Source organism: Sciurus vulgaris (assembly GCF_902686455.1).
Source record: "Sciurus vulgaris genome assembly, chromosome: 2".
NCBI classification, from domain to species: domain Eukaryota; kingdom Metazoa; phylum Chordata; class Mammalia; order Rodentia; family Sciuridae; genus Sciurus; species Sciurus vulgaris.
In genome coordinates this window covers 174,755,667-174,776,110 of record NC_136462.1, presented here as the reverse complement: position 1 = coordinate 174,776,110, position 20,444 = coordinate 174,755,667, and the positions used below count along the sequence as shown (strand labels likewise).

The following is a 20,444-nucleotide window of genomic DNA, read 5'->3' as shown; positions in this document are numbered from 1 at the left end:
AGAATCAGGGAGCTTCCAAATAAGAAGGCATCCTCAAGTCCTGCTTGGAGCTTGCTGCTGTGGCATCAGAGACAAGCCCATCCTTGGGATTGGGGGATGGAAGTGTAAGGCAAGAATGATAAACAAGGGGCGCGCGTGTGCGAATCCATCCTCTTCACCCGCTGCCCATACACTCACTACACTCGTACTTCAGTCCTTCCTGGCTTGACTCAGTCTCAAATGAGATGGAGGTCTGCTAGCCCCTGATCAAGGACTCCTGTTACACACTCACAAACACGCACAGACACAAGGACACAAGACACAGTGACACACATACACAATACACAGATAACACACTCAGGCAGCCAGTGCAGACTGCTCTTTAGATACTTCGCTGGCTTGTCACTGACAAGCACTGACATCCAGAATTGTCGGTGCATTGCAACCCCCAGTGTGATCTCATTACAAAGGTCCTCAGGCTGAAGGCAGTGGTGCCTGCCTATAATCTCAGCTACTCAGGGGGCTGAGACTGGAGGATCTCAAGTTCAAGGCCAGCCTGGGCAACTTAGTGAGCTCTCTCAAAATAAAAATAAAAAGGACTGGGATGTAGCTCAGTGGAATAGTGCTTACCTAGCATGTGTGAAACGCTAGATTTGATCCCCAGTACAGAGGGAGGTGTGTGTGTGGGAGGGGAACACCTCTGGGACAGTAGCCCTGATAATAAGGAGAGGTGATACTGTAGCTGAGAGCATTGTGGCTGGGCAGAAAGCAGGCCAGGGAAAGTAGTCCAAGAGGGAAAATAGCCCCTGCCCAAGTTTTGGGTTGGGGAGAGCATAAGTGGTGTTCCCTGAAGTGCGGGGTCTTGTCTGATGGGGCAAGAGGAGCAGACACAAAGAGACATAGATGGATAAGCTGCCAGGCACAATGAGAGGAGGCAAGGGGTCTAGGCCCTGCCAGGTCCAGGAGGGTAAGGCAGGGGTAAGTCAGCTGCTTATGAAGCTCCATAAGGGGCCCAGCAGAACCAGGTCTCAGCTCCACAAACTCCTTATTCAGAAGCCACATTCTGGCATCCCTAAGAGAACCTGGGTTAAGACAAGAAGGCAGGTATGAGCTCCACTTAAAAGAGACTGAGTGTTGCGTGTTGCTGAGACGGGTTGAGTTCTGAGTGGTTCCTTGACCAGGCAGGAGTGGGGCCCTGGTAGGTGAGAGGCCCTGCCTTGCTGTCCCCAATTTAAGCAAGGACGGGACTGGGTCACAGTGAGGGACCTGAGGGCCTCCTCACCCTCAGTTCGGCCTCTTCCAACACGGGAGACCCGGCTAGGAAACTGCAGACTAAGCGGGGGTCTGCTTCTGGGTCTAGACACTGGAGGGGTCTGGGGCGGAATGCTCCCTCCGCTGGTGCTAGGCCTGGACACATGCAGATGGGCTGGCCAAGGCTGAGCCCCAAGGTGGGCTGTTGGGGCGGGGCCGGGGAGCCGCAGGAGGCCGACGAGGGGTCTGGAATTCCTCTTCCCCTTTCTCCTCCGCCCTCCTCGGCCTTCTCCCACCCCCTGGTCTGCGGGCGGAGCGGGGGAGGCGCCGCGGACCCGCCGACCCGCCGCTAAGCGCAGGAGGGGCGCAGGGAGGGGCCCTGGACGCGGCGGGGCTGGGCCCCTCGGCAGAGGCCCGCGCAGGCAGGCCCCGCCCCGGCCTCGCACATCTGGGCCGGGAGCGCGGCCATCCGGCCTGGGGGAGGGGGCGCGGGCCAGAGCAGAGCCGGAGGCCGCTGGCCGGGCGCACGTCGAGGGCTGCGGCAGGCACTGCCGTCCGCTGCGGGTCGGGATCCAGGCGGCAGGACCCGGGCCGAGCTGTCGGGAGGGCGGAGGTGAGCAGTAGGGCGGAGGCTGCTGGACTCCTGGAGCGGAGAGAGGCGCAGAGGTTGGCCTTCCCGGGCTGTCTGCGGAGACCCCACGAGAACGGCTCCTGACTCCGGTGAGACAGTTCTGCAAGCCCTTATCTCCAGCGGGGCCGTGGTGAGCGGGCTCCTACTTGGGCTGTAGGGCCCCACACCGCTGCGCGGAGGCTCTGCCAGGAGGATTGGAGAGACTCCTGTGCCTGGGGGCTGGCAGGAGAGCCAGTGTGGGCTGGGGCCTGCTCTGGGGAAGCAGTTGTGAGGACATGGTGCCCAGGCCTGGGATGGAGACTGGAGGTTAAATGTAAGTGTGTTTGGGGAGTTGCCTCAGAGCCCCCAGGCCCTGTGGTCTGGGCTGCAAGAAAGTGGCTGGGTGGTCAGGGTTCTGGTGTCCCGGCCTTGGGTTTCTCTCTTGAGGTGGCATCTGGGCTCCCATAGGGGTCCTGGGGCTGTCTGTGGAGCAAACTTGTGTTGGGGAGAGATGGGAAGAAGGGAAATCTTAGCCAGGACTCCAGGGAACAGACCCACCCAGGAGTTATGGAAAGTGAGGGATGTGATGGAGACTGATGGAGCAGAGATGGAAGGACTTCATGATCCTGTGGGACAGGGGTTGTTTGTGAACTGACTGTTCCCATGATGAGGACCCAAGGGGGTGGGGCAGGTGGGGCAAAGTTGAGGACAGGGAGGTTTTATGGGAGGCCGTTTCTGTCACCCTTGCCCAGGCACAGGAGGGGGCAGCCCCTTCACCTCACAACCTCCCTATAGTTCCCTTCTTGAGTGCTCCTCTCCAGATTCAGGGTGGGGCAGTCTTTTGGGTGCCATTTCTGATCTGACCCTTGGACCCTGGTTGGTTGGCCCATTCTGTGAATTGAATAAATGCCTGTGGCCTCACTTAGCCCGCTGACAGAGTCCTGTTCCATTAAAGGGCCTGCAGTATGCTGAGCAGGCAGCAGTGGACAAGAGAGGTAAGGTCCCACGGAGGAGGGAAATTGTAAAGATGTGGAGGGCTCTTTGTCCTCATGGACACTGTGTGGATTCCTGAAATCCAATATACCACACAACTGCAGAGATGGGGGGCGGGGGGCATAGGTGCCCAGACTAAACACCCCTAACACAGGAAGAGACCCTCAGAGAATTCTTTCCATCAGGTAAAAAAGGCCTAAGCTACTATGAACCTAGGGAGCACTCTAGGCAGTCTCTGGTGTAAGTCCCTACTTGGCCACACCCTGTCCTGGTCCCCAGTGACTGATAGAGCATGGCTGTTGGGTAGAAATCAGGACCAGGGGTGAGAGAGAATCTGTAGATTAGAGGTCAATATGAGACCAAGAATTAGGAGTCATCCATGAGCAAAGTGAAGGGTCTGTCTATGGGTAGGGTAGGGATCAGATTGGGGCCAGAATTTGGCATGTGCTTTCAGCCAGGAAATGGAGGTACTTTCTGTGTAAAATCAAACTGTCCCAGCCAAATATTCTCAAACCCATAGACATCACTCTTGGAATTGTGGGCCCCTGGAATAGGGGTCTGCCTCCCTCATTTTCAGCTGTAGATTCTGTCTAGACCTAACTTTTGGGAACTAGATTGTCCTGAGCCTCCTGGTCAGCATTCCATTTAAATGTCTGGGTGCATTTGCATGGTGGGAGGTCAGTGGGAGGTCCCAGAGACACATGGGGCATGTGTGCATGTTTTATGGCTGCCATCCTCTTCTACCTACAACTCTCAGGGAATCAGTAGGAAACTCCTTCTTTAGCACAAATTGATTTGGTTCCTACCTCCTTGACAAAGAACTCAGGATGACTAAATAAAATTCTCAGTAAGACTAGAAACTTCTAAAAAGCCAAAGTTCAAAATTTACATGGAGCTATGAAAGAAAGAACACTGCTCATACATGCCCAACTCTGCCTTTATCAACACCTTCCATACCTAGATTTATTGATCCTCTGAAGTCCCCCGTGTCACCCATTTTATAGGAAAGTACATTGAGGTGCAGAGAGGTGACATGACGTATTCATGCAAGGTGCCATGATGTACTCACATCAGGTACTCAAGCCCCTGCCATCCCTGAGAGACCAGTGTAGGGGCACTCCATGCATGACACTCTCAAAGATAGGTGATAGCAAACTTCAGAACTGAGGAGATTATAGGCACATGGTTGGGGAATGAAATTCAGCTTAGAGTGATGAACAACTCAGTTTTTTTTCTTTTTTCTGAGTTCCTGGTTGTTTCTTTGGTTCAAGTAGCATTGATCCACCCATCCATCCATCCATCCATCCATTCATCCATCCATCCATCCAACAAAGTGGTTCCCAACACTTAGCACAGAGACTGGCACAAAGAAACACCTAATATGTATTTTCAGAAGACCCAAACATGCCAGGAGTGATGGTGTATGTCTATAATTCCAGAAACTCCAGACTAAAGCAGAAGCATGGCAAGTTCAAGGCTAACCTCAGCAACGTACCTAGAGTCTTTCTCAAAATAAAAAAAATAAAAATGGCTGGGAATGTAACTCAGTAGTTGAGAGTCCCAGGGTTTAATCCCTACTATTGCAAACAACAACAAAGACCATACAAATGGGACTGCCAGCTTCTTTATTGTGCCTGGATCCAGTGAAATGCTGGTCAATGTTTTACAGTCAAATCTCTGAGAGGGAGAAAAATCTGATTTTGTAGTGTTTGCCAATTCCCATTGTATAAATATTCCCACCATGACTGATTTCAAGCTACCAACATGATATCAATGAATACAAATTGAGAGAAGAGACACAATGTCAGCTCTGGGGAGCTTGTGGGATCCAGCTCTAGCATGCCACTCTGAGCTGGGCTCCTGTCCCTGGTGATCAGGATTCCTTTCAATGCTATCTATTGGCTTTCCCTTTTCTGGTCATCATCTGGCCACTACTCTGCAAGTGCCCACAGCCAACCCCAATCATTCCCCTGATTCAGATTCCTGGGTATCCAACTGTGTACCTCCAGTGACATGGAGGACAGCAAGACTGCATGGTTCTGGCCATGCAGGAGTATCCTGGACATGCAAAAGGGTGTAGGAGTCTGGGTGTCTGTTCCCTTTATCCTGGGTTTGTCTAAACTTTGCATGATTTAGGGTGTGTACATATATGTAAGGGCGTGCCAGTGCCAGCTGTGTGTTGGCTTGTGTTCTGTTAGCAAAACTTCCTGATTCTACTAATGGCTACAGAGAGGGAGTGGGCCCTGGGCAGCCCCCACCTTTTTTAGTGGGGAAATCAGGCCCACAGATAAGGACAGTAGCATCCAAGATCTGCAGGCTATTGAGACGGAGGGACACTTGAGCAGCACTTCTCAAACTTTAATGTGCATCCAAATTACCTGGGGATCTCTTCTTAACATGATCTCTCCTTAACATTACAAGTCCTAATTCAGTGGGTCCAGATGGGGCCTGAGTTTCTATATTTCCAACAACCCCCTGGAGATGCCAGGAAGATGCCCATGCTGCCATGCTTTGAGTAGCAATGCTGTTGAGAATTTGGAAGGTCCTGCCTATAGCCTGGCTCCCAGAACTTTGTAGACACAAGCTCGAGTTCTTCCCATCTTAAGAAATAAAAAAAATATCCTTCCGCCCTTCCCTCCAGCTACTGCCCTGTTCCTGATCTCAGCCAATCTTTTAAGATGGTCTAGCCCAACTGCCTCCTGCTTTTGGTCATACTTGGACTAACCTGCCTTGGACCATTAAGATAGATGCTTGCAGTCTCCTCTAAGGGTGGTTTTTTGGTTTGGTTTGGTTTGGTTTGGTTTGGTACTGGGGATTGAACATGAGGGCCTTCTACCCCCAAGCTACATCCCTGGCCCTTTTTATTTTATTTTGATGGTCTTGCTAAATTACCCAGGCTAGCCTCAAACTTGTGTTCCTCCTGTCTCAAACCACCCAAGTAGCTGGAATTACAGACGTGCAAACCATGCCCAGTTAGTCTAAGGATCTCTTAAAGGCATCTACCTTCACCCTCTTATCATAGTCTTCATGAAACCACAGGAAGCTTCTTGGTCCTTCCGCCAACCCATCTTGCCCTATTCAGCTTTTAAGTTGCTTCTCCTCTCTTCCCTTTCCCCTCTACTTTTTGCCAGGCCTCCCATAAAAATGACTCCCAAACACATATCTCCAACTTGGATTTATCCCTGACCTTCCGATACATATCATCTGACTTGTTGGTATGTTCTCTTAGTTCCAAATTCTGTCGCTTCTCCCCGCCAACCTGCCCCTTCACTATCTAACTCATCTGTCTCAGCTTGAGCCGGGCAATACCACCTTGACTTCTCCTCCCTGACCATCAGCTCTATTAACCACTGTCTCTTAAATGTCTCCACCCTTCCCAAGGCACACAGATGCCATCATCATCCATAGCCTGCAGGGCTACAGTAGCTCAGTTGGTCTCCTGCTTCCATGGTCTCCTACAATCCACCTCCCCAGGCAGCCAGAGGGACATCTCAAAGTGCAAATGAATTTATGCCACTTCAAACCTTTCAACCTAAGGAAAGGTCCACAGGGGCCTGCCTACAAGCCTACCCCCTCCCCATCTGCTGTGTCCAGCTGCCACATTCACAGTCCATTATTGTTTATAATCTCAAAATTGCTTGCCCTGATTATCAGATTATGATCATCTCCCTCACCAGGCTGTGAGTCCCGAGGGCAGGGACAGGGTCTTTCCAGATCACTGATGTCCCCCAGCACCTGGCACAGAGGTGGGCACCAGAAAACACTGAGAAGGATCCTGAGTCCTAAAAAGCAAAGCCATTTTTAAGACAAACTGGGCCCGTGAGACTGAGCTTTAGATGAGATGAAGGAATTGCTGTAAATTTGGTTAGACATAATAATGGTGGTGTGATGATGTATTTCAAAATGTCTTTATCTGTTGGAGAGACATGTTAAAGTGTTTATAGGTGAAGCAACATGCTGACTGGGATTAGCTTCAAAGGACTCCAACCAAAAGTAAATAAATAAAATAAATAAGCATTCAGTGGAGGAACAAAGGAACAAGTAAATCCCATTCTGCTTGTCTGTTCCTGTTGACAGCTACAAGGCTGCAAGGATGCTGGCTGTCCCAGAGATGGGCCTGCAGGGGCTGTACATTGGTAAGACCCCCTCCCCCTGCCTCTGGCTACTCTGCCTTGACCACTACCCGACTTGCCCTGCCCTGAGACCCCTCCACCTGCAGGTTGTCCCCAAGTGCCTCTCCTAGCAGAGGTTCTTGAGAGCCATTGTGTGCTTGTGTATACACATGCTCCATCTGGTCACAGAACCCCTCTGTGCATACACAGGTGTGAGTGCAGAGAGGGTGTGTGCACACACAACTGTCTTCATGTACACGTGTTTTGTGCAGATCATGTGTGCACAGGACCTTGTGTGTTAGTGTGTGTGTGTCTTCATAGGACCTGGGTTGGGGGGTAGTCTGAGGTGGGCACGTGAGTACAGAAGTCTGTACTTGCCTATGTGTCTGGCCTAGTCTAGGGGCAGGCTCTGGGCTCTCTGCAGGGGTGGGAGGCTAGCAGGCAGGAGGGACACTCCTCAGGAAGTCCATTCACAAAGACCTGGCGGGCTGGGCCCTTCCTTCCTGCCTCCCTTCCCAGGCTGGGGCCACAGCAACTTGGCCTCTCATGCTGGAGCTGGTGGCAGGGCCAAGCCTGTGCTGGATGCCTGAGGACGGGGAACCCTCAGAATGTGAATACCATGTCCCTGCCCCTCTGGCACTCAAATAGACTACAGCCCTGTTCAGGCATTTCCCAGAATTCCATTCAATCCCAACCCCTACCCCTCACATGTTCCTGGGTTATCCCAGGCCAGTGAAGGCTGGGACTTGTCTCAGGTCACACTGCCAGACTGTGGCTTAGGGACCTGTCTCAGATCCCTTCCCTGGCTCAGCATGCAGCCTGACAGACCTGCCTATTTGTCTGTAAATCTTCATGCCAGGTCTCTCTCGGCCTTTCTGGACAACCTCCTTGTCCTCATCCATGGAACTCAGGACTGCCCCAGTACTTCCCACATGACCCTTAGCAATGTTCTGTAATGATGGTGACCAGCTGCCAACCCACACCTGTGAGTGTCCAGCCAGGCAGGCCCTCCTGCCCAGTGAGCTGCCTGATCTTTCAGGGAAAGCCTTGGGCTGCCTCCTGGGGGCTACTGGTGACCTCTTACCTAAGATCCAGTTCAGTCCCGAGCCTGCAAAGGGGTCTCAATGGAACCTCCTGCCCCTACATGATAGCTGGGGTGTGTGTATTTGTGTATGGGGGTGTGTGTTTAAAGGGTTGGGTGATCTGACTTCCTAGTGCTGTGGACATGCCTAAACTCAGGGCTGGACTGGAGGGAGGTGCTGGCCTCCCCATCCTGATCCTCCCTAGGCCTGTCGGTGGCCCAGATGATGGGGGAGGGAAAGGTCCTCAAACCCTGATTAGAACCATGTGGCACAACTTTAGGGTAGAGGGGAGCAGCCCCACTTCTAGGCCAGCTATGCTACCTCCCAGTCACTTAGATCTACAGTTCCCCCTTCTTTTGTGACTTCTCCACCCTCCATCCCTACCCTATTAGCTCACCTACCCACCCTCTCCTGCCCTTCCATCTCTGGATAGTGTCTCCCCACCATATGATGCATCGCTGTCTCCTCTCCTCCCTAGCTAATTGTATCTGAGGGTTGCTGAGGGAGTCAGTGAGCCCAAGTGACACATAGACCACCCCCCAGGGAAAGATTGCCTTCAACTGATAACAGGCCCTCAGCCCCTGCCCCTGCCCCTGCCTCAAAGCTGTCCTTCCTACTACTCCCTTCCAGTCCCTCATCCCCAACAGAACCTCCTGGTGATGGAGAACCTCCTGGTGCCAGGCCTAGAACCCTGCTGAACTGATCATGCCAGAATGACTTGCTCTCTCTTCTCTGCAGGTTCCAACCCAGAGCGATCACCAATACCCAGCCCACCTGGCTCCCCAAGGACCCAGGAGAGCTGTGGCATTGCCCCTCTCACACCCTCACATTCTCCAGTAAGCCCAGATCAGGGACTGGGGCTATGGGAGGCCTGGGTGGCACAGAGGGGGTGGAACCTGGCAGAGTTATGGCAGGGCCTGGGCTGGGAAGGAAGAAGGGGCAGGCGCATTCCGCCTCGCCCTGCCCCTGTGCACTCTAATCACACACCCCCAGGAGGATTAGCCTTGAGTGGCCTTGGGCTACTGGGCAGGTAATTCCCACATAACTAACTCCCAGCCCTCCCTGCCACAGGATGACACCCAGGGGCCACTGCAGCTGGCTGCGGTGGGTGGTGGGGCAGACATATGGTTTTGATAGGTTCTCATAGCACTAGGGCCTTTCAGAGTTGCTCCACCTCCTGCCAACCAAAGACCCACCTTACTTCAAGACGCACTGGAGGAGGGGAAGTAGGTTGCCAAAAAAAAAAAAAAAAAAAATAGTTTGAAAACGACTAGTTTGAAGTTTCTAGGAAATAGCCTTCTCGCCCCCAGTTCCCTGAGGGTCTTGACCTGGTGAGGCCTGGCCTGGGAGAAGTCTGTATGAGCATGGGTCCTCTCCTCTCTGCCACAGAATTGGACAGAATCTGATTTGTGTCGCTGTGGCCACCAAAAGAGTAAAAGGGTAAAATATGCACAGGTCCATGTAAAGCTGTAAAACTGCCAGAGGAGCAAAATGGCTCCTAGCTGTGCCGAGACTGGTGTAGGCAGGGAAGATGGTGTGAGATGGGGCTGGACCAAGGCAGTCCAGGCAGTAGCTGGGTGAAGAATTGGAAATGGGAAGGCAGCTGCTGGAGCCCAAAACCACAGGGCCACCTGAGAAACCTCGGGCTTTCTGAGCAGTTGGTATGCCCAGGCCTCAGCCTGGAGCCAGGGAGGGGAGGGGAGCCCTGGCGGGCAGGTGGGCAGGTGGAGCTGAGCCAGGCTGCTCTGGACCATAGCTAGCAGAGGGGGCCAGTTCCCTGCTGGCAGCTGGCCAGTCCCTGCTGGCTGCTCACTTACTCTGGGTCTTGGACTTGCAGAAGCCGGAGGCCCGAATCCCTCAGCAGGCCTCCTTCTCCGTGGTGGTGGCCATTGACTTCGGTACCACATCCAGTGGCTATGCCTTCAGCTTTGCCAGTGACCCCGAGGCCATCCACATGATGAGGTGACAGTGGCTGGGATGGGAGATTGAGGGGAGGGGGATCCCCAAATCCTGAGATGACCCTGAACCCAGAAATAGTCACTGAGACATGGGGTCTTCTTAGAGCTGCTTCCATCCCTAGTCTAGGCTCCCCACTGGGACAAAAGGTTGGAGGATGGCCTCACATCTGGTCTCCAGTCCTCAAGTGGAGCACTCCCCCCTCGGCCTGAAATGTGGGACTTTAATTTCATTTTTAAGTATTTATGTATTTATTTACTTTTACATCATTGGCAATGGAACCTGGGGCACGTGCTAGGTGCTATACCACTGAGCAACACCTCTCAGCTCAGAGGTTTGTTTGTTTGGGGCAGTACTAGGGGAATTTATTTTCAACTTAAAAATTTCTGTTGAGATATAACAAACTTGCAATAAAACACTTTTTATTGGGTTATACACAAACATATATATCTAATATATGTGTTTTCAAGATAAAAGCTATAATAAAACTTGCTTTATTTTATTTATGTATTTATTTATTTTTGTGGTACTGGGGATTGAACCCAGGGGTGTTCTGCCATCCCCAATCCTTTTAATTTTATTTTGAGACAGAGTCTTGCTAAGTTGCTGAGGCTGACTTTGGACTTGCAATCCACCTGCCTCAGCCCCCCGAGTCTCTGGGATTATAGGTGTGTGCTACAGTGCCAGCTCTCTCTTTCTTATAAAACCACTGGGATTCAGTCATGGGGTCTTCACCTTAACAGCCTTATTTTAGTCTTTATCTCTTCCTGAAGGCCTCACCTGTAAACACCATAAATGGATTAAATCTTCACCCTCCTAGTACCTCACAATGGGGATTAAATTTCAACAGATGAAACCTTAGGGGACACTTAAACCATATCCAAGCCATAGCAACTCCTCTCTGGATCTCAAGACCCTGATCCTTTGAATGTATCTTACTAGGGCTGCCACCAATAGGTGAAGCTATAGAAGACTCCAAACTCTCAACCCAGACTAGTATGGGAGATACAGGGGAGCTTCACAAGACCTGGGAAGCTGTGCGGAAGGGTAAATGGAGAGACAGAGACCACTGACCCCAAAAAACATGAGACTTGAGCTTCCTGTGAACCGGGACTGATTTTCCCCTTTCTCTGCTCCCTCCTCATGATAGGAGGCCACAAAGGCACTTAGAACCCTCTAGGAGCATACACAGCTGAGGCCATGCCAGGTCCCATGAACACATGAAGGGACACTGTCCCATGAAAGGGATGGTAACAGAAAGAAACTGAAGAACATCTTGACGTCCCAGGCCTTCTCACCACCAACAACCACCAAGCCCCATCATTTCTAGGCCTCCCTAATATCTCTGGCATACCCATCCACTCCTCTCCATGGCCACGACTCCAGCTTAAGTTCAGCCCCCATCCTCTCTCACGTGCCCTGCTGCAACATCCTCCTTCCTGGTGTAGCTTCTGCATCCTCTTTTCCCTCCAATCTGCTCTACACGGGGACCAGCGACCTCCCTTTCCAAAGGTAAATGCAGTCATATCCCTTTACTCCCTTACTTAAAATCCACCAAGATAGAATTCTGGTATGACATTTAAAGCTCTTCCTAATCTAGAATTCCTGTATTTGTCTTTCCTGCTGCATATTGAGCCAATCTAGAATTGGTTCCCCTGCTCTTTCACACCTCTAAGCTTTTGCACATGCTCCTCTCTGCCTGGATGCCCAATTCCTTCCCCCAAAGGGCTGCAATGGCAAACTTGGCCTGAAGGGGTCAGGGCATCAGAGAAGGAAGAGGAACGGGGAGGAAAGGATTTGCCAGGGAAGAAAGTGGGCAGGGAGTTCTGAGTGTAGGTCCAGAAGTCCCTGTAGACAGGGAGTTTCAGAATCCCAGTCAGAGTTTTGGGACCTGCCAGAGGTGCAGTCTCCTAAGGTATAACTGCTGAGGTGGTCTTGAAAGACTTTGAAGGAGCTTGGCCTTGGAGGATGGCCTCCAGGAGGGCAAGGTGGCTGGCTGGGAGATGGCTTCTGCCAGTGTTCCAGAGATAAAACATCAGGAGACCAGATCCAGGCCAATAGATGGTGGCTTTTTGCTGCTTGAAGGGATACAAAGAGGAGAGGTCAAATGGTGTGACTTAATGGAAGAAACAGGGGTCAGATGGGACCAGTGACCCCCTGGATAGGGAAGATCCCATCAGTAGCATTTATGGAGATTTAAGTAGGTGCCATCTATTTTTCCCAAGAACAAATCTTCCCTCATTTACTCTTCACAAGAACCCTAAGAGGTAGATACCATCATTATACCATTTTACAGAAACTGAGGCTCAGAGTTGTGTCCTGCCTGAGGTTACACAGCTGGCCGCAGAGCCAGCACCCAATCCCATGAAGGATGATTGCCGCCAAACCCACTGACGACACGCCCTGTGCCTCCACAGGAAATGGGAGGGCGGGGATCCAGGCGTGGCCCACCAGAAGACCCCTACCTGCCTGCTGCTGACCCCGGAGGGATCCTTTCACAGTTTTGGCTACACTGCCCGTGATTACTACCATGACCTAGACCCCGAGGAGGCGCGGGACTGGCTCTACTTCGAGAAGTTCAAGATGAAGATCCACAGTGCCACTGTGAGCCACATTCTGGCTCGGGGCAGGGCTCGGGGCAGGGCTGGGGCCAGGGAGGCGGGGCCAGGAGGGGAAAGGACGGGGTAAGTGAAGGGTGGGGCACGGCTAAAAGGAACGAGGAGGAGTCTGATGGAAGGATGGCTAAGGGGCGGGGCTGAAGAGAGCTGGTCCAGGAGGTGGGCGGGGCTCATAGGTTGTGGGGCGGAGCTAAGGTGAGCGGGACTCAGGGTCAAGAAAAGTTAAAGGAGGAGCGAGGCTAAGGAGAAAGAGGTCATCAGGGAATGGTGGCAGACCTTTGGCTTACGGCAGAGTCTCCCTGTGTCCCTGCCAGGATCTCACCTTGAAGACCCAGCTAGAGGCGGTAAATGGAAAGAAGATGCCGGCCCTGGAGGTGTTTGCCCATGCCCTCCGCTTCTTCAAGGAGCACGCCCTTCAGGTGTGCTGCCACCCCATTCCAACCAACTGGGGAAGGGACTCCCAGGCCCTTCTACTCCTTCCTTTCCTCTTATCCCACGCGGTCCATCAGATGGATAGTTAACTACTGCCAGATATTATAGACCATCTTCTCTAGTCCCCTGTCTTTCTATCTGGTCTGATAGGTGGAGGAGGGAGAGTCTTCCAACTCATCCTGGAAATCCTTCCTGGGATTTGGTTAGCTCCCCCAGATCCCACAGAGGGCTGAAGATGCTCCCAAGCCAGCTGTTCCCCTCACCGCTCCCTATTCCTCCAGGAGCTGAGGGAGCAGTGCCCATCTCTCCCAGAGAGGGACACTGTGCGCTGGGTGTTGACGGTGCCTGCCATCTGGAAACAACCGGCCAAGCAGTTCATGCGGGAGGCTGCCTACCTGGTGAGGAATGCAAGCAGAGCAGAGAACGCTGCTGCGGAAGGTCCTGGGCTGGCCCCAGACCCTCATCTCCTCATCGCCCCTGGGACCACAAATCATTGTGTAAAGACCTCCAGCCTTCCCCCAGTGGGAATTTTGGAGGGCCATTACCACCAGGAAAGAAGGGCTGTAGAAACAGGAAGCAGAATGATGAGAGGCCCAGCCCAGGCCAGTATAGACAGAACCCTTTTTTTTTTTTTTTAATATGGAACGCTTCATGAGTATGTGTCACCCTTGTGCAGGGGCCATACTAATCTTCTCTGTATTGTTCCAATTTTAGTAGATGTGCTGCCAAAGCGAGCACTAGACAGCATCTTGAGTTTCCTAGAAACGGAGCTCAAGATGGAGAGTCTTATGTGGTTTTCTATTGAAAACAAGCTCTCAGGAGAAAGGGAAGGGAGGAAGCAGGACAGGAGAGAGCTGAACAGGGATGTGATCTTGCAGGAGTCTAGCCTCAGCCTGGTCTCCCAGGGAACTCCAGAGGGAGAATTATAGCACTGAGTTGGCCACAGTGAGGAAAGGGCCCATGTCAGTCAGTGACATGTTGCTGGGGGAATGTGAGGGATGCCTGTCCAAGAGAGGCTGTTCCCATTCAGTTGAGGACAGCTGTCCAGAGAAGGAGCAGCTGTGAGCCAACAGCAGCAGACACAGCCGCAGGCAGGGCACCACGGACATCCACTTTAGTTGGCATCAGTACTTTCAGGAACACCCCTGCCTTTGCCCCAGCCATTGTAGGTTCTTGAACGGAGGGAAAGGACTATGAAACTATGAAGGGAGGTGATTCTACCAACGTATGCCGGTCTTCCTACCACGGAGATGTCCAAAGGCCTGGAGGAAGAGGAGGGTGCACAGGCACTACCCTATCCAGTGTGAACAGAGAGGGAACCCAACCTCACAAAGCAAAACTCATTGCTTGGCCTTGCCCTTGGAGTTTTAGGGGACAGATCCTAGAACACCCAAAAGGGATCTTGCCTATAGGCTCCCCGGGGATATCAGTGCCCCCCCACCTCCACCCCTGTGGGCCAGGCATACTGTAGGGGCCAGGTCTATAGGTATCTATGCTTCTCACTGTAAGCCAGCCCTGAGCAAATGGGCATCTCCCCTCAGAGATCAGGATGGAAGCAAAGCTGTCTGCAGCAAGAACACCCTCCTGTCCTAGTGTCCCTCTGCCCATTTACCAGCCCTGCTCCCTCCCACACTGCTCCCTGCTGCCAGCTCAGAAAGGGCTGACCCTGTGCAGAAAGTCTCCATCCCTACCCATGTGCCCCTCCTGCATCTGGTCAGAATCTGAGGAACCCCAAAACACCTAAAATACTTCCCAAAGGGATCTCCTGTCCTAATGCAGGAAATAACAAATTGCAAGTGTTTTTCTCCCCCCACACTGGCCTATCTTGGTGCCTGGAATTTCACTGTTTCCTTCCTGCTATATCAGATTCTCTGGGAACAAAGTTCTCCTGGGAGTGGGGCAGCCTGTGGCCAGTGTCTGACACCAGCCTGGTGAGCCCAAGGGGGCCCCCACCACCTCCTCTGCTCTACCACACCCCAAACACTGGGCTAGAGTCTGCTAACACCCCAGCTTGTGCCTGCAAAGGGGAACCTTGCTACAGTTCTGTCATCTTCCTGTTGGGAAACCCCTGTTTTCCTTTGGCCATGGCCATGGCCTCCAGCCTGGTCACAGAGTGGCTGTGAGCTCTACATTTGTGCAGCATGAAGGGGTCTGAGGGGCCTAGCATGGGTGGGGCGTGACCAGGGTAGAGGTGGGGGCCCCCTGGTGTCCATTTTATGTGTGACAGCCCATAGCACTGTCTGGTCCTGCCCACCCTCCACCCACAGGCTGGCCTGGTGTCTCGAGAGGATGCAGAACAATTGCTCATTGCCCTGGAGCCTGAGGCTGCCTCCGTCTACTGCCGAAAGCTGCGCCTGCACCAGCTCATGGACCTTAGTGGTCGGACCCCAGGAGGTGGGCGCCTGGGTGAGCGCCGCTCCATTGACTCCAGCTTCCGTCAGGGTGAGCAGCCTCAGGGACCTTGCCCAGCACTGGGTTGAAGACAGTTGCTCTTGGAGTGTTGGGGTCACTGAGGCCACAGGCTCATGTCCAAGATGAAGGAGAAGGAGCTCCAATCTTTTTTTTTTTTTTTTTTTTTTTTTTGTAGTTGTAGATGAACAGAATGCCTTTTACTTTATTTGTTACGTGGTGCTAAGGGTCAAACCCAGTGCCTCACCTGTGCTGGGCAAGTGCTCTGCCACTGAGCCACAACCCTAGCCCCAGAAGCTCCAATCTTGAGGTGGCAGGAACATTCCTGGTGAAGTTCAATTGATAGAGGGAGGTGCAGCCCTGCTCTTGGAGCCATCCCCTAGTCTGGGAGGTGGAGGGATTGAGATTTCACCTTGCCTAGAGGCACATAGTCCGAGGAGAGCAGGACTCATTCAGGCCTGAGACAGAGGTTGGAGGTGGGGCACAGCCCGCCCTGGGGCAAGTTGCTCAGGTGGGCACTGCCAAGAAGGAAGTCTGCCCCCACCCTCATCTTCAAGAGCATTCCCTTAAACAGAACCAGGCACTGAGGCTAAGGACAGCTATGGATAACATTGATCATCTTCCCAAATGTCATATCCCATGACAGGAAGAGGCCCCAAGTTCTGAGCTCCCCTAGGACACACCCAGATCTCTCTGACCCCAGCTCCTCCAAACCCTTCTAAGTCTGATTTTGCCTGGCCTGGTCCCTCCTGGGTTAAATAAAGGTCCTGTGTCCAGATATTGCCCTCTCCCAGTATGTGTGGGTAGGAGTTTCGGGAGCACTGTCTGCTCCAGGTGCTCTGGAGGGTCCTGGCAGGGAAGATGGGGATGAACGTGGTAGCATAGTCTGATTTCACTCTCCTGCTGTCCTCCAACCCCTAGCCCGTGAGCAGCTTCGAAGGTCCCGTCACAGCCGCACATTTCTGGTGGAGTCGGGCGTGGGAGAGCTCTGGGCAGAAATGCAAGCAGGTGCAGTACAGGGGAGATGGAAGGACACTTATTGGCCCCTTCAGGAAACCATATACTGATTGAAGGAAGGACACACCTAACCCGGCAGTCCCCTCAGTCACTGGCACCTTCCCTCTCACAGCTGCGCCCCTAACTCCCACTTCTTCAGAGTTCTCTGGAGGGGTCAGTGGAGTTGCAGAGCCTCAGCAACCATTTCTCTCCCACACCCTGTGCCCATATTTGGTGACCTGAGGTTCAAGCACTTGAAGGTCCTCACATCCCTCCCCACACCCTGGTAGTGGCAGAGCTGGGGACCTTGGGTAGGGCTGGAGACTGGGCAAGGCTGGAGGGGGAGCAGGATTGAGGGTTCAAGGCAGACCATGCGTGTTTGCCTGTGCCGACTGTTGCAGGAGACCGCTACATGGTGGCTGATTGTGGGGGAGGCACTGTGGACCTGACTGTGCACCAGCTGGAGCAGCCCCATGGCACCCTCAAGGAGCTCTACAAGGCATCTGGTGAGTAGCCAGGCAGCACCCTTGCTATGAAGTGCAGGGCCCAGCGCCCGACAATGGTCCCTGGTGGGCCGGTGGGCGCTGACACCCCTTCCACCCTCGGGCTCACTGTAGGCGGCCCCTACGGCGCGGTGGGCGTGGACTTGGCGTTTGAGCAGCTGCTTTGCCGCATCTTCGGTGAGGACTTCATTGCCACCTTCAAAAGGCAACGGCCAGCGGCCTGGGTGGATCTCACCATCGCTTTTGAGGCCCGCAAACGCACCGCGGGCCCGCACCGTGCGGGGGCGCTCAACATTTCGCTGCCCTTCTCCTTCATTGACTTCTACCGCAAGCAGCGAGGCCACAACGTGGAGACAGCCCTGCGCAGAAGCAGGTGGGTCCAGGGGCTCGTCTCAGGCGGGATTTGCTTTTGGGGACTGGAATGCCCCTGCCAGAGACGGTCGTGGGCCCCACAGGACGGTCGCTGTCCGCGTGGACTGTTGGATTACAGAAATCTCGGCGGGGCAAGGGGCGTAAGTACCCAGTGGAGCAGCCCAGGAATCCAAACCCCAAATTAGGCAAGAGGAAGAATAAAGAGTGGGTGGGGGGAGTTCGGATGTGTATCTTCTCCTGCCCTCCTCTCACCTTGCCAGCCGGCCAACTAATGTAACGTCCCTTGGCTTCTCTGCACCTAGTCAAGGGGAAGCTCTTCTCCTCGAACCTCTTGCCTAGGGCTGTAGAAAGCTGCGGAGTCGGGTGGAGATTAAATGCCAGCATCTATCTGGTCAACCCTTTACGTTCAACCTGCAGTCAGCGCCCAAACACATCCCCCTGGCGGCAGAGATAGGAAATGAAGAACACAGATTCCAAACTTCCACAAGCATCCTGACCCTGACTCATGGGCCTGTGCCCTCTTTTACCACTTACAGTGTGAACTTCGTGAAGTGGTCCTCACAGGGGATGCTCCGGATGTCTTGTGAGGCCATGAATGAGCTTTTTCAGCCCACGGTCAATGGTATCATCCAGCACATAGGTGAGTGCCTAAGCTCTGTCCTCCATTCACTCTGATTACAGAATAATTCCCCTCATCAGTGCCTGGTAGCCACCACACATCCATTCACTGGGATGAGACCCAGAATCATCTGAAATACCTGGAACATGCAGTGTGGCAGCGATTATGAACTAGAAGGATGATATGTATCCCTGCCAAGTTAAAGAACCTCTGGGGCCTCAGCATCCCCATTTATAAAATGGGGTGATCATACTAAGTTCCCTCAAATGCTATCACAGGGATTAAATGAACTGAAGTGTCTAGAGAGAGGGCACGCTGTCTTGCACAGTGAATAGGTGTTTGATACTGTAAATGCTGGTCCCGATCCCTTACCCTCCATGGGGTGGTGGAAAAGAAGTGGGTGATGATAGAGTGTTGGGGAAGCAAAATCCATGAGGACTGCCAGGAGCTCTCAGTGAAAGTGCTCAGTGTTTTTATCAGGACGTAGTTCAAATGGCTCGTTTTTAATTGCCTGAAGAGCACAGGTGGGGGAGAGGTGCCAAGTTACCATGAAGTTGTTGCCTCAGTGGCTCTTTCTCTCCCCTTCCCTTCCCTCCTCTTCATCCCCCATCTGCCCTACAGAGGCGTTGCTGGCGCGGCCAGAGGTGCAGGGTGTGAAATTGCTGTTCCTGGTGGGCGGCTTTGCGGAGTCTGCGGTGCTACAGCATGCAGTGCAAGCGGCGCTGGGCGCCCGTGGCCTGCGCGTTGTGGTCCCACACGACGTGGGCCTCACCATCCTCAAGGGCGCGGTGCTCTTCGGGCAGGCCCCGGGCGTGGTGCGGGTGCGCCGCTCCCCGCTCACCTACGGCGTAGGCGTGCTCAATCGCTTTGTGGATGGGCGCCACCCGCCTGACAAGTTGCTGGTGCGCGATGGCCGCCGCTGGTGCACCGATGTCTTCGAGCGCTTCGTCGCGGCGGAGCAGTCGGTGGCCTTAGGCGAGGAGGTGAGGCGTAGCTATTGCCCAGCACGCCCGGGTCAGCGGCGCGTGCTCATCAATCTGTACTGCTGCGCCGCCGAGGACGCGCGCTTCATCACCGACCCCGGCGTGCGCAAGTGCGGCGCGCTCAGCCTCGAGCTCGAGCCCGCCGACAGCAGCCAAGACAGCGGCAGCGCGCCCCCGGGCCGCCGTGAGATACGAGCCGCCATGCAGTTTGGCGACACCGAGATTAAGGTCACTGCCGTGGACGTCAGCACCAATCGTTCTGTGCGTGCCTCCATCGACTTTCTTTCCAACTGAGGGCGAATCGGACCCGCCCTCTTTCGGTCCCTCGGTCTGGAGAGTGGGTAGGAGCAGAGGAACTGACCAGTTCTGATGTCAGCGCCCCATTCCCAGCCCTCCATCCTGGAGAGATGAAGTCTAGAGGAAGGGTGGGTACATATGGAGACTCGCTTTGGGACTGCTCTTTGATTCGCGGATTGGAAGGCCAAAGGGCCCGAAGGGCCCCCACCCCACCAAGTACCAAGAACTTCTGAGAGGTTTGCAAGATGGGAGGGCCCAGACTGGCAGGGGGTGTGTGAACCCTTAGGGAGAATTCGACATAAGACCAAGTCCTGACCTGAACATGGGTTGAGGGAGAAGCAGCAGCAAGATAGGCTGCCAGGTGCCAGTACAGGAGGGAGGTTGAGGAGGGTCTGGGCCTGAAGGGCCACAGTTCACTAATTGATGGGCTGCTGCCACAGGGGAGCCAGGCAGAGCGACCCCAAGCCACAGGTAAATGACAAGTGGACATTAAAGGGACAGGTGTTAGTAACGACTTCCTGGATATGCTCACCACCCAAATATGACTCTTAATTGTAGAAAGGGCAGTAGCTGACTAGTGGGGAGTAAGGCACATTATTATGGTGAAGGCAACTGTGAGGGGATGTGAAGACATGCTCCAGAACCCAAAGAGAGCCTGTGAATGACCCACCCCACTTGCACTGCTTGGATGGGCAGCTGAGGGAGGGTAAGGAGACAGAGGAAGCACTGGGGGATGGTCCCAACTCTGCCACTGATCCATGTGCCATCAGAACATTCCCTAACCACCCACAGGCCTGCTTCCCCAAGTGTGAAATGTCAGGTATCTCCTTCAATCATGACATGCAACACCCCACCCTGAGGCTCACACTAAGATGACAATAAAGCATTTATGCTCAAGGGCAAGCCACAGCCTGCTGGTACCACACAAGTGGGGACCCTAATAGTTGGAGTACTGTGGGAGGCATGAGTGCTAGAGAGAAGAGAGAAAGTTTTCAGCTGTGCACAAGGCAGGGAATAGGCCATAGGGGGGTGCTGCTGTCTTCTATCAAATAGCCCAAACAGACCTCTCCCCACTCCTGAAGACCTCTCCCTGGCCAGGGCAGAAGGCCCATCCTCAAACGAACTGGAGAACTAGCCTCTGGCCTAAAATGCCACACCACCTGTGCACAGCTCTTCTGGGGCTCTTCTCCACTGGGTGTGTTTGCCTCCTGAAAGAACTAGTTACCCAAGTC

The 20,444-nt window shown here is 53.5% G+C and overlaps 1 protein-coding gene across 3 annotated transcripts; it reads left to right on the top strand.

Moving 5' to 3' along the window:
* Positions 1 to 1,640: 1,640 nt before the first annotated feature.
* On the top strand, positions 1,641 to 20,363 carry HSPA12B (heat shock protein family A (Hsp70) member 12B). Of its 3 annotated transcripts, none has more exons than XM_079127848.1 (13): positions 1,641 to 1,843; positions 6,911 to 6,969; positions 8,766 to 8,863; positions 9,865 to 9,989; positions 12,401 to 12,587; positions 12,916 to 13,020; positions 13,315 to 13,431; positions 15,301 to 15,475; positions 16,364 to 16,450; positions 16,840 to 16,944; positions 17,056 to 17,314; positions 17,850 to 17,953; positions 18,554 to 20,363. In XM_079127848.1, exons 2-13 carry the CDS (start codon positions 6,927 to 6,929, stop codon positions 19,207 to 19,209), a joined length of 2,061 nt encoding a protein of 686 aa, XP_078983974.1. In that variant the 5' UTR covers positions 1,641 to 1,843; positions 6,911 to 6,926; the 3' UTR covers positions 19,210 to 20,363. The 3 variants fall into 3 exon arrangements, with proteins under 3 accessions (XP_078983974.1, XP_078983972.1, XP_078983973.1); XM_079127846.1 differs by having other exon boundaries at positions 1,702 to 1,950; XM_079127847.1 differs by lacking the exon at positions 1,641 to 1,843 and adding an exon at positions 1,957 to 2,174.
* The last annotated feature ends 81 nt before the right edge of the window (positions 20,364 to 20,444 follow it).

Excerpts from the sequence above, each read along its gene's own strand:
- HSPA12B (XM_079127848.1), top strand. The coding sequence starts at position 6,927 with ATGCTGGCTGTCCCAGAGATGGGCCTGCAGGGGCTGTACATTG. Across the intron at positions 6,970-8,765 it reads CCTGCAGGGGCTGTACATTG|GTTCCAACCCAGAGCGATCA; the intron begins GTAAGACCCCCT and ends TCTTCTCTGCAG. Across the intron at positions 17,315-17,849 it reads ACAGCCCTGCGCAGAAGCAG|TGTGAACTTCGTGAAGTGGT; the intron begins GTGGGTCCAGGG and ends TACCACTTACAG.